We start from the raw sequence: 17,709 nt of genomic DNA on the forward strand, positions 1-17,709 counted from the left end.
AGCAGCTGCCGCCCCTCTGTCCCGAGCAGCTGCCGCCCCTCTGTCCCGAGCTGCTGCCGCCCCTCTGTCCCGAGCTGCTGCCGCCCCTCTGTCCCGAGCTGCTGCCGCCCCTCTGTCCCGAGCTGCTGCCGCCCCTCTGTCCCGAGCTGCTGCCGCCCCTCTGTCCCGAGCAGCTGCCGCCCCTCTGTCCCGAGCAGCTGCTTCACCTCTGTCCCGAGCTGCCCCTCTGTCCCAAGCAGCCCCTCTGTCCAGTGGGGTCATTGAGAGGGGTGGGCATGGTGAGTAAGCCACGGAGGCGGACAATAAGGCGGACTAAGACAATGGCGAAGTGGGGTCCGCGTCCCGCGCCAGAGCCGCCACCGCGGACAGACGCCCACCCAGACCCTCCCCTATAGGTCAAGGTTTTGCGGCCGGAGTCCGCACCTTTGGGGGGGGGTACTGTCACGTTCTGACCTCTATTTCCTTTGTTTTGCATTTATTTAGTATGGTCAGGGCGTGAGTTGGGTGGGCAGTCTAGGTTTGTTTTTCTATGTTTTGGGGCAGTTCTATGTTTTCGGCCTAGTATGGTTCTCAATCAGAGGCAGGTGTCATTAGTTGTCTCTGATTGAGAATCATACTTAGGTAGCCTGGGTTTCACTGTTTGTTTGTGGGTGATTGTTCCTGTTTTTGTGTTTTGCACCAGACAGGGCTGTTTTGAGTTCTCACGTTTCTTGTTTTGTTTTCGTTAGTTTGTTCATGTATAGTTTCGTAAATAAATACAATGAACAACCACCACGCTGCGCTTTGGTCCGCCTTTACTTCACAAGAGGAGAACCATTACACAAACAAAGGAAATAAAGGTCAGAACGTGACAATCAATGCACATGTCAATCATTAGATGTATATCTCAATAATATACACACAAAATAAATAGCTTCTTCCTGTATAACATTGCATCACAATTAAAAACCTGTACCACACAAAGCAAAATGTGTCAATTTGCAAGATCCAGTGCTTTTAGTCAGTCTCAATGACTTGACTCCCTCCCCGCATAGTAAATGTACGTTTTCAGTTCTGGATTAAATGTAATACACTATAATTTGATCACAGTGGCCTTATTTCACTTCCAATTCTCTGTGTTCAAGAATGAACACAACACACATAGCAGACTGGCAACAAAAGCAAGAGAGAAAGAGAAAAGAAAAACCTGTTCTTAACAGAGGCTTTCTTTGAAAACCCTGTCATGTGCTTGGAAACCTATGTCAATGCTGAGGTTAATGCATTCTGGGAACAGAACAGCAGGAAGTATTGGAAGTGGAAGCCTCTTTCAACATCGTGCCTCGACACCGGGCGCTCTGTTCCAACTGAAAAATGCAATGCTGACCAATGCCCTAGAGCAGGATGCCTGCATGCAGAGATCTGTTGCTGTGTGAGACGCACATATTACAATATAAGTTTTGGCATGAACAGATATACATACCTCCTTATTTAGCTACTGAAATCCAAATACAATTACTGCACACTTTATGTTAATTGCTTAAAAGCTTTAACTAAACATTTAATAGTCCTATTTTCAGGGTCAAATTCAGGTGCAGTAATTCAACTAATTATTGATGGAAATAAACGCTATAAAAATAAGGTTTAGTAGATCCTGGTGGATTTTAGTAGGGTATTGAAATAAAACACATAGGCCTACATGTTATTTGTTAAATTCTGAAGACATATTTAGTGTAGTCATAGTACAACATCAAAACAGGATTCAGTGGAACAGAAGAAATGTGCAGGACAATAAAACAATTAGCTAATACTGACAAAATATTACCAATACAAGCCAGCACACACAGCAAGCTACCAAAAATAATTTGTTAAACAACCATTATTTCACTGTACTGCAGTTTTACTGCATTTTTAAGGCAGTGTCATTTTGTAAGAGTATCTTGCACTCTTAGAACAAAAGGTGCTATCTGGAACCTATTGGGGTCCATGTAGTACCCTTTCCCCATAAGGTTCTACATGGAACCCAAAATAGTTCTACCTGGAACCAAAAAGGGTTCTCCTTTGGGGACAGCTGAAGAACCCTTTTGAAACCTTATGTTCTAAGAATGTGTATTTATGTGCAGTTCAGCTGACATGCTGGTAGCCTAAAACAAATGTTATGGAAGTGAATGTGCACTTTTCAGTTGGGTAGACTGCAACTAGGGAAAACACTGCCATAGCCTGTAGTAAAGCAAAAGCATTTATATCTTCAGAGATTCTCTAAATTAGGGGCCATCTCTGAAGCTATAGGACTGCAGATTGTCACAAATGTTTGCTTTTAATGACCTAGCAAATTCGATGACTTGGAGGTGAAATAGTCTATCACATTCCTTTCTTCTTCTTTTTTTTATCTGTATTTCATCACCTGCCTAATAAAAACCTCAAATGGCCCTGCTCCTGCAAAAGTTATTCGGGCTGGATAAGCTGAAGTGGACTGGCCCATGTACCATTAGCCGGAGCTCATAGTAACATGATTCAGCCGGACTCGGGAAGAGCTCGACCCTCATGAAGTGTCCATATTAGCAAAAAATAGAATGTCATCATGATTCGCAGCCGTTTTTACCAAAATAGCCTGGAATCACTAGTATTTACTTCTAAACAAGACACATTTTAGGGGGGATTCTAAGAAAGCTACAATGTTGTTTGGTTTATTGCTTTAATAGTCACTGAGATTGTATTTGTTATCAATGCAAAATAGGCTACTTTGATGCATAACCTATACAGATGAGATCAAGGAACCAACCAATTTCAAAATGCCTGAAGGTACCACGTTCATCTGTACAACAATAGTACACAAGTATAAACACCATGGGACCACGCAGACGTCATACCGCTCAGGAAGGAGAGGCGTTCTGACTCCTAGAGATGAACGTACTTTGGTGCAAAACGTGCAAATCAATCCCAGAACAACAGCAAAGGACCTTGTGAAGATGCTAGAGGAAACAGGTACAAAAGTATCTATATCCACAGTAAAACGAGTCCTATATCGACATAACCTGAAAAGCCGCTCAGCAAGGAAGAAGCCACTGCTCCAAAACTGCCATAGAAAAGGCAGACTACGGTTTGCAACTGCACATGGGGACAAAGATCGTACTTTTTGGAGAAATGTATTCTGGACTGATGAAACAAAAATATAACTGTTTGGCCATAAAGAGCATTGTTATGTTTGGAGGAAAAAGGGGGAGGCTTGCAAGCAAAAGAACACCATCCCAACCGTGAAGCCCGGGGGTGGCAGCATCATGTTGTGGGGGTGCTTTGCTGCAAGAGGGGCTGGTGCACTTCACATAAGAGATGGCATCATGAGGCAGGAAATTTATGTGGATATATTGAAGCAACATCTCAAGACATCAGTCAGGAAGTTAAAGCATCGTCGCAAATGGGTCTTCCAAATGGACAATGACCCCAAGCATACTTCCAAAGTTGTAGCAAAATGGCTTAAGGACAACAATGTCAAGGTATTGGAGTGGTCATCACAAAGCCCTGACCTCAATCCCATAGAAAATATGTGGGCAGAACTGAAAAAGCACGTACGAGCAAGAAGGCCTACAAACCTGACTCAGTTATACCAGCTCTGTCAGGAGGGATTGGCCAAAATTCACCCAACTTATTGTGGGAAACTTGTTGAAGGCTACTCAACATGTTTGAGCCAAGTTAAACAATTTACAGGCAATGCTACCAAATACTAATTGAGTATATGTAAACATCTGACACACTGGGAATGTTATGAAATAAACAAAAGCTGAAAAAAATCCTTCTATCTACTATTATTCTGACATTTCACATTCTTAAAATAAAGTGCTGATCCTAACTGGCCTAAGACAGGGACATTTTACTAGGATTAAATGTCAGGAATTGTGAAAAAGTTGAGTTGAAATGTATTTGGCTAAAGTATATGTAAACTTCTGACTTCAACTGTATATAGATGAGATCAAGGAACCAAGCGATTTGCTGGTAAAATACACCTTCATTGACCCTTCCAAGTTCCGCCCTTTTGTGTCTCAGTAGGGTCAAATCCTTTCACTTATGAATGCTTTACCGGTTATATCAGCAGATCTATCACCATGGCTTCTGAAGCAGTGGCCGTGTTGCTGCTGGTCTTCTTGTCAGGATCTACCTTTGGGATAAAGCTGGAAGGAAATGGATACACAGACGTTCTGATTGCTATTAACCCAGTGGTACCTGAGAACCCACTGCTCATCGAGAGAATCAAGGTAAAGATTTTAACCAAACAGTTAGAGACAATTTGCTTCCATGTACTTATTTTAGGTATACATATACAGCAGGGATCCCCAACTGGTGGTTTTATTTGGCCTCACAAAGTTTTCTGATCAAAAAATACAATCAAGTAATTATAAAATAAATAAATCATTGTTTCACATAAGAATGAGAAAAAAAATATGAAAATGAAATCAGCTCCAGGTGATTTTAATTTAAGTAATCTGTTCCCAAGTATTCCCACACATAAGAGAGAAACATGACCGTATACAAATGTCAGCAAGTTTTGAAATGATTATGTTTTAGCCAAACATTATATATGTTTACGCTTCTTGCGGTCAATTTGCAGTCTACAATTGTTTTGTAATTATGTTGTGGCCCCCCCAACCATCCGCTCAAGAAACAATTGTCCCACGGCTGAATCTAGTTGATGATTCCTGGTATACAGCATTCACCTTTTACTCGCAAGTGCTTCAGTATGTTTGGATAAGTGATTCGGCTATAGATAAACCAAGAAGAAACACATTTGTTGTCAAATATTGTTCAATATACGTATATCATTTGTCTTTCAGGAAATGATGAGCAATGCGTCATCCGTACTCTTTACAGCCACTGAAGACAAATTCTACTTTGAAGAGATAACAATACTAGTGCCACCAAACTGGTCTCAAGGAGACTATGGAAGAACAAAGACTGAAACCTATGAAAAAGTATGAATGTTATTGTTATAACCAACTGCAACAGATGAAGCTTAGTGGCAATATTATTCAGACAGCATAGCATTTAAATGCTAAAAGGCTTTGTTCTCTATTTTAGGCCAAAATAATCATTAATGAGGAAAATCGTGCATATGGAGATCAACCTTACACCCTGCAGTATGGTCAATGTGGATCTGAGAGCCGGTACATTCATTTGACCACTAAATTCATCTTAGATGATGAACTCATTAAACTGTATGGACCCAGAGGTAAGAGGTACCACCATAAACTGAAGTCTAAGTCATTTAAACACATAACAATTATGATTCTTTAAAATCATAAATAAAGAAATCAAGAATAAATAAACAATGCTGAGTTTACAGTAGGCTCACAAGCTTATGAAATTGTTAAGGAATTGAATGACTTGTCTCTTAGGTAAAGTCCTTGTGCATGAATGGGCTCACCTGAGATGGGGAGTTTATGATGAATTTGATGACGGTCAGCCATTCTACAAGGGTGCACACAGTGATATTCAGGCAACTAGGTAACCTTGTCTCTTAAACTCTTTCCCACTGTCCAGTCCTACACAGTAACAGTATAACTAATATCAGATCATGTACGGCATTTGAAGAAACTGTACAGTTTTATTTTTACTTTTGTAAGAACCAGTTTCACATTCATTGTGCATTCTCAACATTCTCTTACTATTTTCTAATTTCACAGATGTTCCCTAGAGATTGATGGTAAAATTGTCAACAGAATTAACCACACAAATTGCACACACATTGACCCGAACAACAAGATATATACACAAGACTGTGTGTTCTTAGCAGACAGTGAACAATGGGAGAATACTGCATCTTTAATGTCCTATCCAAGTTTACATACGGTAAGTTATGATTATAAAGACAGTCTTAGAAAAAAAGGTGCTATCTAAGAACCTAAAAGGGTTCTTCGACTGTCCTACATGGAACCCTATTGGGTTCCGTCTAGAACCCTTCCCCAGAGGATTCTACATGGAACCCAAAATAGGGTTCTCCTATGGGAACAGCCGAAGAACCTTTTTGGAACCCTTTTTCTAAGAGTGTATGCTGTCTTTCTCAAATGCATCATTCTCAGTTTTGACAAACTTTGTTTATGTGCACACTCAAGGTTACAAGATTCTGCTCCAATAAAACACACAACAGTGAGGCCCCTAATGCACAGAACAGGATGTGTGACAACAGAGATGTGATGGATGTTATTTTCACAAGCTCAGTGGATGCCAAAGCCAATGTCCAGCCTCTGAAAGGACCACATCCAGCACCTAGGTTCACTGTGATGCAGAGGGGACAGAGAGTTGTCTGTCTGGTCCTTGATGTTTCAGGAAGCATGCGTGTAAGTTACTGATATATCAGTATAATTGTCTAGGGTAGCACAACTTAAAGCATTTATAATGGATTAGTAAATTGTTAATTCATCATTTATGAATCATTACTCAGTTCTTAAGGTATTTAATATAGGTCCTTATAAACCATTTACTAATCGTTAAGTTAGTCTTTTTACGTGGCCTCATCTAAAATGTGGGCTATTTATACTTTATAAATATTTTAAACGATTTGAGTGACCAGCGTAATTTATTACAAAAAAATGGACATGTCATTGGTAGACATTTGTCGGGTTCATCTAGGGGTCATGATAATGGCTGTACCAAAATGTTTGATGAATTAGAATAATTGATTATGCTTATGTTTTATTAATAGAAGGGGAGGGGTTATATGACCCTTCCCTCCTTACATTTAAAGGGTTCTAGACTACAGATTAACAATATATATATATTCATTACATAGTTTTAGAATTGTTCCACAGTTGTTTGCTCTTTCTCTCTCTCTCTCTTATAAAGAAGACCCCTCTTAGAAATGTGTGACAAACAGAACTCTGCAGCGGAGTGTGGGAGATAAGAGAGTAGTCAGACATTCCACAATAAATCAACTTTGAGAAGTGGACATTTATTACCTAGCTTTTAGATAACACTGAAACTCTATGTTTATATAGCTATGGATGCATGGCCTTGGTCTCCGGAGTAGAAGGTAATGACTTAGTCAGTGACATCACTATGGCTGGACTTTGGTTAAATAAAACAACTTGAGACCATTTGTTTGATGCAGAACTTACTCGGAAATATGTGTGCTATGATGATGAATGATATATGTAATTATCCATTATAAATTATTATTTATTATGTGGAGTTATTATAAATTGTTACCGTGTCTAGTTTTCATTTCAATATTACAAATATTCTTTCTAGTAGTTACTGTTATTACGGGTATGTACCCAGCCCTTCAGCATATGTCATTGTTATCAATACATTAAAGTTTGTCTAACATCAGACTGTTCTAATGTTTACTTTTATAGGGCTCAAGAATATTGCAACAGCAACAAGCAGCATCTCTGTTCCTGACAACTATAGTAGAAGATAATTCATATGTTGGGATTGTAACATTCACAAAAGATGCCAAAACTTTGAAACCTTTAACTGTAATCCATGGTGAAGAATCAAGAACGCAACTTGTGAGATATTTGCCAAGTGAAGCTAATGGAGGCACTGACATTTGTAAAGGACTTAAAAAAGGTTTTGAGGTAAATATACTACCACATATTTTTTAAACCACCATGCAGTCTTTGGAATTGTAATTTTAAATCATCACTGTGTTTTAATTTAATGAAAATAACTCCAAAAGACATCTGTAATTATTTACTTTTCTTTGGCCTCTGATCAAGTGAGTGTTAGAAAACAAATGTGAACATATTTACATACACAGCACTGATTGGCTGATAGGGTGGTCCAGACCCCACCTTACCCACCTTATTGAACATTCATTGGTCTATTGTAGTCAGATTACATTGTGACGTCCTGACGTGGGGCAAAAGTTCCATCTCGCCTGAACTGGCTGAAATTTCAGCAAAAAAAATTCAAACAGCATTTACAACAAAAAGGGCATTATTATAAATTTATTCTGACCTCATAGTTTGGAAATAACATTAAAAAAATACAGGAAATCACCTTTTTAACTGCACTGCCCCTTGAAGATGTAATGCAAGTGTAGCTTACATGGGTCAGGTTGTTTGTTATGTTTGTTTACATATTTTTATGTTTTCCCAAAAAAATCGATGTTGATTTTCAGGAGTTACGCAAAGACAATGGCAATACAATGGGAGATGAAATCATCCTTTTAACTGATGGGGAATCAGAATTAAATTGTTCATCTGAGGTTAAAGAAAGTGGTGCCATTGTAAATACAATTGCTCTTGGACCAAGTGCAAACAAAGAGTTGAAAATGTTGTCAGAAATATCAGGTAAGGTTTAATCAAAGGACCATCATATTAAGAATATTTAACTCACGGACGTTACATTGTCTTAGCTTTTAAAGGGACGACCCACTCAAAAACGATATTTTGGATTTTTCATTAGTCCACTGTTAATACTGTACAGTACCAAAATGTTTTGCATGTCAGCGGTCAAGTTTTCAAGATATTGGACTTTCAAGAAGCAAAGTGTCACAGGCAACATCATCACGAGGAAGCAAAAAGCTTATTTTGGGACTGTATCAGCAATAAATTTTCACTTTAAGGCAGATGAGACAGTCACCATTTTCTTGCATACTCTTTTTAAGTCTTTGTCAATTATCTTCATTCTGCTTGTTCTTATTTATGTTTCAGGTGGGAAATATTTCTATGCATCTGAAAATCTGGATCAAACTGAACTTGTGAACGTCTTTGCTTCACTTACCACAACCAATGGCGATTTGACACATCAGACAATCTTGGTGAGATAGAAGTCATTATAAATGCTTATGAATGCTTTATAAATGATTGTATTTGTTACAAATTCTAAACAATTGTAATGCTTATAAAAACATATAGATTATAAATGCTTACAAATAATTAAAAACGTTATTATTAGCTTATAGATTTGAAGTAATACCAAACATTCTAACAAATGTTTTTTTAATGAGATGTTTTTATTTTCACTCTGTACCTTTTCCTTAACAGCTTGATAGTTCTGGAATGAAAGGAAAAGGAATTCTCAACGGGACTGTGTCTGTTGATCACACAGTTGGGAATAAAACCACCTTTTTGGTGCTCCATGAAAGTCAGTCCCCGGAGGATATTGAAATAAAAAGCCCATCTGGACAAATCTACGATTTTATTGATTTTCAACATTCTTCTATTTCCAAAATGCACTCCTTAGTTATTCAAGGAACAGCAGAGGTATTGTTTTCCATGTCCTGTTGGTGAATATGTAAAGTGTTTTTGTTACTTTAATTGTATCATACTATCAATAATGATAAAGCGCCATATGCAGAGCCTTGTAAAAATATGAGTGTTGTTTTAAACCTATGCATTACTCTTGTGAATGTGATTAAGAACTAATGAACTACTCAACTCTTTCTGACTCATTTGAACAATTTCCTTATTGTTTATTTCTAGACTGGAGATTGGACATATACCATAAAAAATACACTGTCAGATCAGTATGTAACAATAACAATAACAAGTTGTGCTGTCAGTGACGCCATACCTCCAGTCACGGTCAAGGCTCACATGAGCCAACAGTCCATTGATGGCAGCAAACCCATGTTGGTGTATGCAGAGGTCAACCAGAAAGGTGTTCCAGTGATTCTGGCAGATGTGATGGCCACACTGAAGTCTGATTCTGGGGACCAATATCAGCTACAACTGCTGGATAATGGAGCAGGTCAGTTAGAGTAATAATGGAGCAGGTCAGTTAGAGCCATGATGGAGCAGGTCAGCTAGAGCCATAATGGAGCAGGTCAGGTAGATCCATGATGGAGCAGGTCAGCTAGAGCCATAATGGAGCAGGTCAGGTAGATCCATGATGGAGCAGGTCAGCTAGAGACATAATGGAGCAGGTCAGCTAGAGTAATAATGGAGCAGGTCAGTTAGAGCCATGATGGAGCAGGTCAGCTAGAGCCATAATGGCGCAGGTCAGTTAGAGTAATAATGGAGCAGGTCAGTTAGAGCCATGATGGAGCAGGTCAGCTAGAGCCATAATGGCGCAGGACAGCTAGAGTAATAATGGAGCAGGTCAGTTAGAGCAACAATGGAGCAGGTCAGTTAGAGCAATAATGGAGCAGGTCAGTTAGAGCAATAATGGAGCAGGTCAGTTAGAGCAATAATGGAGCAGGTCAGTTCGAGCAATAATGGAGCAGGTCAGCTAGAACAATAATGGAGCAGGTCAGTTAGAGCAATAATGGCGCAGGTCAGTCACAGCAATAATGGCGCAGGTCAGTCAGAGAAATAATGGCGCAGGTCAGTCAGAGAAATAATGGCGCAGGTCAGTTAGAGCAATAATGGCGCAGGTCAGTCAGAGCAATAATGGCTCAGGTCAGTCAGAGCAATAATGGCGCAGGTCAGTCAGAGCAATAATGGAGCAGGTCAGTCAGAGCAATAATGGCGCAGGTCAGTTCGAGCAATAATGGAGCAGGTCAGTTAGAGCAATAATGGCGCAGGTCAGTCACAGCAATAATGGCGCAGGTCAGTCAGAGCAATAATGGCGCAGGTCAGTCAGAGAAATAATGGCGCAAGTCAGTCAGAGCAATAATGGCGCAGGTCAGTCAGAGCAATAATGGCGCAGGTCAGTCAGAGCAATAATGGCGCAGGTCAGTTTGAGACATAATGGAGCAGGTCAGTCAGAGCAATAATGGCGCAGGTCAGTTTGAGACATAATGGAGCAGGTAAGTTAGAGACATAATGGAGAAGTAGCAGAATGGTAAAATACATGCATAACATGACTTTTTGGATTGTTATCCATTCCATCACTGTCTGAGATAAATTTTTAGATAGTCTAATTATACACATCTGTGTTCTTTCCAGGTGCTGATGCTTTTAGAAATGATGGGATCTATTCCAGATATTTTACCACTTCTAAAAAGGGAAGATACAACTTGAAAGTGAAAGTGCAGAGAAAAGACAAAGGCAAAAATAATGGACAAGTTAGATTGAAGAGACACAGTGTTGCCCCATATGTACCTGGTTATGTCATCAAAGGTAAATCTCTCAATCTGCTGTTGTTTATCGGTGACAAGTTGAATGTTTTCACATTTTGAGTCTGTTGCAACGTGATTTCTAATGTTTTCATATTTCAAGTCTGTGAGTGCCAATGTAACATGAATGCGTGTAACTTATTGCCTGATTCCCTCTCCTCCAGGAAAAGTAGTGATGAACCCCCCAAAGCCCCCAGTCAGTGAGGATGACCTGCAGGCTGATGTGGGCAGCTTCACCAGGACAGCCATAGGAGAGAGCTTCTCAGTCAGTCTCCCACCTGGTGTCCCCCCTCCAAATTTCCCCCCTAACAAAATCACAGACCTGAATGCAGAGATAGAGGAGGACAAAGTGATGCTCACATGGACTGCACCTGGGGAAGACATGGATCAAGGCACGGGTACAGTACCTAATCTATTTTTAAGTCTATTTGCATAACGTCTAGGGCTGGGCAGGTTTAATCGAATATCCGGACGGACGTTAGTATTCGATTACTTGAGTGAGAGTTCTTTTTTTATTTTTCATGTGTAAGCCTGTCTTAACAATGAAAAAGTTTGTCTAAATTAAATTAAATTATCCTTGTGACATTTTTACCGACAAGGATATACCACAACACATGCCGGGGATAAAGCTCTGGCCCCATAACGCCCACATCAGGACAAATTGGACACATTGCCCTAGGATTAGCTACTTCTGTACTCATTACTCATAGCACTTTGTCCTCTAACAGTCTTTACCATTCGGCCATCAGATTTGCCACCAATGCTCCTTATAGGACACATCACTACACTCTATACTCCTCTGTAAACTAGTCATCTCTTTATACCCATCGCAAGACCCACTGGTTGATGCTTATTTATAAAACCCTCTTAGGCCTCACTCCCCCCTATCTGAGATATCTACCGCAGCCCTCATCCTCCACATACAACACCCGTTCTGCCAGTCATATTCTGTTAAAGGTCCCCAAAGCACACACATCCCTGTGTTGCTGGACTTTTCAGTTCGCTGCAGCTAGCAACTGGAACGAGCTGCAACAAACACTCAAACTGGACAGTGTTATCTCAATCTCGTCATTCAAAGTCTCAATCATGGACACTCTTACTGACAGTTATAAATGCTTTGCGTGATGCATTGTTGTCTCTACCTTCTTCCCCTTTGCACTGTCGCCTGTGCTCAATAATGTTTGTACCAGATCTTATTTGGGGCTTCATAGCAAAGGGGTTGAATACATATGCACGCACCACTTTTCCATTTGAATTTGTTTTAAATTTCACTTCACCAATTTGGACTATTTTGTGTATGTCCAATACATGCAATCCAAATTTTAAAAATGACATGTTGTAACGCAACAGAATCGTAAAATCGCCAAGGGGGATGAATACTTTTGCAAGCCACAGTATAGTTTCCAGCTACAATAGTAATTTACAACATTAACAATGTCTACACTGTATTTCTGATCAATTTGATGTTATTTTAAATGGACACAAAAATGTGCTTTTCTTTCAAAAACAAGGATATTTCTATGCGACCCCAAACTTTTGAACGGTAGTGTATATTTTTTTGTGTACATGTATTTAATCCCTTATTTTTGGCACTGAACAGTCTCCATATATACTGTACTTCCATTCATTTTTTTTTCAACTGATACCAGGGGACCTTTAGACGAGTCCCGTGAGGCCTGTGGGCATCCTAGAGCAAAACAACCGACATGTACGTGTTCATGAGAGTTTGTAGCCTTCAGTGTGTAGCCCAAACTGTTTGGACGCTACAGACAAAAGTTAGCTGTACCTACTTCAGACGTGTCACAAGACGCTTGTGGAGGTCATAGAGCAAAACAGAGATCTCCATCGTGTTTGTGAGAGTATGCCAAACCGTTCGGACACTACCGGCAATTTTGTGAGAAGACCAATTTTCGGGATGTCTCATGTCCTGACAAACATAGCTCTAACTCTACCACCTTTTACCGCAGATGCAGAAGTACGACATCGACACAGTGGTGGATTGAGACACGTCTAATGCAAAAAATATATATCTAGCTTAAACGGACATATTTTTATGGGGATGTTTTTATTATGCTAATTAGATTGCAGCGGGGGCGCCGACATCGAATATTTGGGGTTAATAGTTTTTCTGAACCATAAATAACGGGTTAGCTTGACTCATATCCTTGAGAATGTGTGCCAAATTGCATCACTCTAGTCAAACAGATAAAGAAATATAAATATGTGCCTGTTGTTGTGACACCATGTGTTCGATCTGAATGGGCTTGCTTTATGTTAAGGCTTGACAGTGTTTGGAACATGTGACAATATGAATAACCATGTCTGATTTATATGCATTCATGTGCTAAGTCACACCCACCTGAATATTTATTGGTCACTAGTGGCCATGTTGTTTGAGAAAATAGTCTGGAAAACATAGGGTTGAGAGACCTTGTTCCATAGATGCTATTTATTTAATCCAGATCAGAAAAGTGGTTCTGGAGATGTGTTATGTTTTTCAAAAATTAAAAATGGCTGAAAATCCATCATGGCGGACCTTATGGGGTATATTTGCTCTTATTTATGACTCCAGATCAGAGGTGTGACCTTCACATTTCTGCATTTGAAATCAATTGTTGTAGCGCCACCATATGGCGAATATGCATGGAATTGCATGACAGGGTGTGGCCCTTTTCTCACGAGATTTAGCATTTTAATTTGGCATTACGGAAGGCTTTCCTGATATCGGTATGCTATTTTCCATACTTTAAATAGTAATTCCAGGTGCTCACCTTACAAAGTTTCCACAATACCTGACACAGATCAATGCAAAACACTTTTTGTAACATAATCAGTTCCTTCATGGCAAAAAATCTGACTTCTCTTTCACTGTTGATGTTAGCCAAACTACCTCAGAAAAGCATGTCTGCTGCTAACTTTTACTATGTGCATTTGCGCCATTCTGATTGGTCGATAGTGAATAGGATTTTTTTATAAAAACATTTATTTATGTTTTTAAATTTCAACTATACGGATATCTGAAAAAATGTCATGATATTAGTCAAATCATTTCAAATGTCTATCCCTACTAATTATCATCATCATGAACATACTGATCCTGAAATCATTATTTACCATAACACTTTCTAGATGAGATCAGACATTTGCATTGAATAACCATGTGTGAATCTCATGAATATGTGTTATAACCTACATTTTCCCTTTACACTTTGTCCTGCTTCATTTCTTTCAGCTGATTCCTATGAGATCAGAGTCAGCATGGACTTGGAAGCCCTGAGAGCAAGTTTCAGTGGAGCACATCTAATGAACACCTCCGACATCCGACCACTAAAGGCAGGCTCTACAGAGGAATACTCCTTCCTTTCCAGTTACATCATCAATGCTGAACCCGAGACGGTCATGTTCTTTGCTGTACGTTCTTGTGACAAGGATTCTCTGATGTCTGACATGTCTAATGTTGCTAAAGCCACAAAAATTGTACCATTTGTTCCAACTACAACTACGCCTATGATATCACAATATCCAAGTCCAAACCTAAAGCGGTCCTCTGGATCAAATGTAGTAGCAGTGGTTGTATCAGTCATTGGTACTGCTGCAGTCATTATTGCTGTGCTAGTTGTAACCAGGATGCGACTCAACAGACCCGGGAACACTCCCAACTTCACAGAGACACAGATCTCTACAAGCTTTCTGTAACAATTAACAGCACGAATACATCCATGGGCTTATCAACACTAAAGATAATTGTATAATTAATCTAACATTCCTTTCTGAAAAACAATGGCAGCGCGAGCTATTCTCTCTCTGAATTTGAAAGCTATTACCCTTTCCAAAGGCAAGACAGAATTGTATTTACTGAGAAGACAGAGCAAAATGTGCCATCCATCATGGTAATCGCCCCAGTCATTTACTGGCTAACAAACTACGCAGTAATGACCAATTAGTTGATATAGCAACTTCTGAATCTGAAACAGAGGAATTACTATCAGAACCCAAATGAATCAAAGATTCTCCTTCTTCTCCTTCTACTCCCCCTGAGGTCTATTTCAAATATTGAAATCAATTAGGTTCACTTTTGCTCGAAATAACTAACATTTGGGAAAGGTGAATGAAGCACAAATGTCGGCTTATAATTGTAAAGTAAGGATACCACTCAGTGTCCTGACTCTCGCCCCCATCTTTGATAAACATCGATATTTAACTGTTTTCCAAAATGTTGTCATCCCGTCTCGAGACTTTCTTTCCCAAATTGGTTTGTTAAAGCGGGTTTGTTAAAAAACGTTAATCCACGGACAATCGCCAGCGCCTGTTACATGTCAACAATGCTTCAACAGAAACAACAGCTCCTTGGGCAGTTTTATCTCTTGATGCAGAAAAAGCTTTGATAGACTTGACTGTTAATGCCTCTGGTCGATCTTGGAACATATGGGAATTGGCTCCAATTTCATTAACATGATTAGAATACTATATGCCAATCTCTCAGCCATAGTTATAACAGGTAATATCTGCTCTGCTCTGTTCAAAACCACTTGAAGCAGCAGACAATGCTGTCTGAGTTCTTTATGGAACCCCTGGCCCAGGAAAATCATCAATTGAAGGAAATAACACAAACTTCTCTAAAAGCTACTGATCACTTAATCTCATTATACACGGATGACATTTTACTATACTGCTGTGGAAACAATTAAGAGACCATGGCAAAATTAGCAGTTTCTCTGGTTTTACTATTTATAGGTATGTGTTTGGGTAAAATTAACATTTTTGTTTTTATTCTATATACTACTGACAACGTTTCTCCCAAATTCCAAATAAAAATATTGTCATTTAGAGCATTTATTTAAAGAAAAGAGGAAGATGGATGGTCACAAGCCATCAAACAAAGCAGAGCTGCTTGAATTTCTGCGCCAGGAGTGGAATAAAGTCACCCAACATCAATGTGAAAGACTGGTGGAGAGCATGCCAAGGCACATGAAAGCTGTGATTAAAATCCGGGTTATTCCACCAAATATTGATTTCTGAACTCTTTAAAACATTAGTATTGTGTTGTTAAAAAATGAACCTTAACTTTTTTCTTTGCATTATTCCAGGTCTGACAACACTGACCCTTTTTTGTTTTTTGACCAGTTGTCATTTTCTGCAAATAAATGCTCTAAATGACAATATTTTTATTTGGAATTTGGGAGAAACGTTGTCAGTAGTTTATAAAATGAAACAAAATGTTTGTTTTACCCAAACACATACCTACCTATAAGTAGTAAAACCAGAGAAGCTGATAATTTTGCCATGGTCTCTTAATCTTAACCAGAGCTGTATATAGATTAACATTGTATCGCAATCATTCCTGAATGCATTGAAGAATATAGAATAATTTAGCTTCATCCCAAATTATTAAATGTATCTAACCAAATCATCCCTACTGCCTCTCAAGACCCCGACGGAGAACTCAGTCTTTAGTTATTGAATCCCAATCATTGCCCATTTTAAATATGTGAGTAGATACATTTCCTCCTAAAATAAAACCATTGCAAGAAGCTTTAACAGAACGCTCAAATCAATTCAAATCCAGCCTCAGTAGATGGACTAACATCCCAGTTGCTTTAACTGGCAGAATATCTATTGTCAAAATGAATATATTGCCAAGCGTGAATTTCTGTAGTTCAATTCTTCCCGTCTCTCCCTTCTGGCTATTGGGATACAATTCATAGTGCTGTTTCAAAATGCAAATGGCAAAGCAAGTGATCCTGGATTTTGTTTTAATTACGAAGAGCGAGTCTTTCCTACGTCTTGTAGGAGGACTATCCATACCAAACTCGAGGAAACGTTTCACGATGAAATTGGTCCCAACTGTTCACTGTGTTCCCTACAAGCAACAGTGACAAGCAACCATAGTTGCTGGGAGGCTGTATGGGCAGTGGCTTGTTTGATGGGAAGAAGCATACTTATTTTTGTTTATTTTCCTTTACATACTAAATGTCATAATGATCAATACTTTGTATTTATGTGCCTTTATTTTTGAGTGGCAGGCTACAGGTAAAGACGATATGAACTGAACCGCCCCACTCTGCTTCTCTCTTTTCATTATAGTCATAATGTTTGTAACTTGTTGTCATCATATTCCTGCCATTTTTTTTTATGTTATATTCTTTCAAGACAAACACATTAACATCTTGCATGCTTTGATTTTTTAGATGTACTTGCTTAGTTAAACCACAGGATGGCAGTCAAGTACCAGCATTAGCTTTTCTTCACTGTCTTTTGTCTGTCTGGTCTGGTGCTTTAGTATTGGGATCATGTCATGATGTGGGCATATTTAAAACTTTTACGAATGAAACTGGCTACTCTTCTACCATTATATTGTTTTACTGTGATTGAAAGGGGTCTGTTCAAGGTCTTAATAAAAGGCCTATTTTACACTCACACATTCATTCGTAAATTCATATATTCTACTCTCATGACTTCACATTTAACACTCATTCCACATAATTTTGTGATAAGTCGAATTGATAAATAAAAATCGTATAATTTGATAAAGGAAGTGACTTTGTAATCTTTTGTTGTCTTGACCAGTTGATGTCAGGATTTCATTCCTAGAATTTCAAACAGAAGCCATCAAAAGTATGTGTATGTACATGATACAATTCATGATTTTAACACCAACTAATCTAGCATCATCCAACACAATGCAAAGATTCTCCTTTCTGTGGTCTTTGACTTAAGGTGATTTTCCTATAAGA

At 39.0% G+C, this 17,709-nt stretch overlaps 1 protein-coding gene across 1 annotated transcript; it reads left to right on the forward strand.

Moving 5' to 3' along the window:
- The first annotated feature begins 4,070 nt into the window (after positions 1 to 4,070).
- Positions 4,071 to 17,506, forward strand: LOC139410259 (calcium-activated chloride channel regulator 1-like). The gene is made up of 14 exons (XM_071155732.1): positions 4,071 to 4,226; positions 4,803 to 4,940; positions 5,047 to 5,197; positions 5,364 to 5,472; positions 5,652 to 5,817; positions 6,081 to 6,305; positions 7,323 to 7,547; positions 8,093 to 8,264; positions 8,628 to 8,734; positions 8,961 to 9,179; positions 9,399 to 9,666; positions 10,806 to 10,979; positions 11,140 to 11,373; positions 14,208 to 17,506. Exons 1-14 carry the CDS (start codon positions 4,077 to 4,079, stop codon positions 14,669 to 14,671), a joined length of 2,802 nt encoding a protein of 933 aa, XP_071011833.1. The 5' UTR covers positions 4,071 to 4,076; the 3' UTR covers positions 14,672 to 17,506.
- Positions 17,507 to 17,709: the final 203 nt, after the last annotated feature.

This window comes from Oncorhynchus clarkii, chromosome 5, assembly GCF_045791955.1.
Source record: "Oncorhynchus clarkii lewisi isolate Uvic-CL-2024 chromosome 5, UVic_Ocla_1.0, whole genome shotgun sequence".
NCBI classification, from domain to species: Eukaryota; Metazoa; Chordata; class Actinopteri; order Salmoniformes; family Salmonidae; genus Oncorhynchus; species Oncorhynchus clarkii.

What these genes read in the sequence shown, in the direction of transcription:
- LOC139410259 (XM_071155732.1), top strand. Translation starts at nt 4,077, where the DNA reads ATGGCTTCTGAAGCAGTGGCCGTGTTGCTGCTGGTCTTCTTGTCAGGA. An exon ending in TGCTCATCGAGAGAATCAAG is followed by an intron (nt 4,227 to 4,802) that starts GTAAAGATTTTA and finishes TTTGTCTTTCAG; the next exon opens with GAAATGATGAGCAATGCGTC. An exon ending in TAAACTGTATGGACCCAGAG is followed by an intron (nt 5,198 to 5,363) that starts GTAAGAGGTACC and finishes CTTGTCTCTTAG; the next exon opens with GTAAAGTCCTTGTGCATGAA.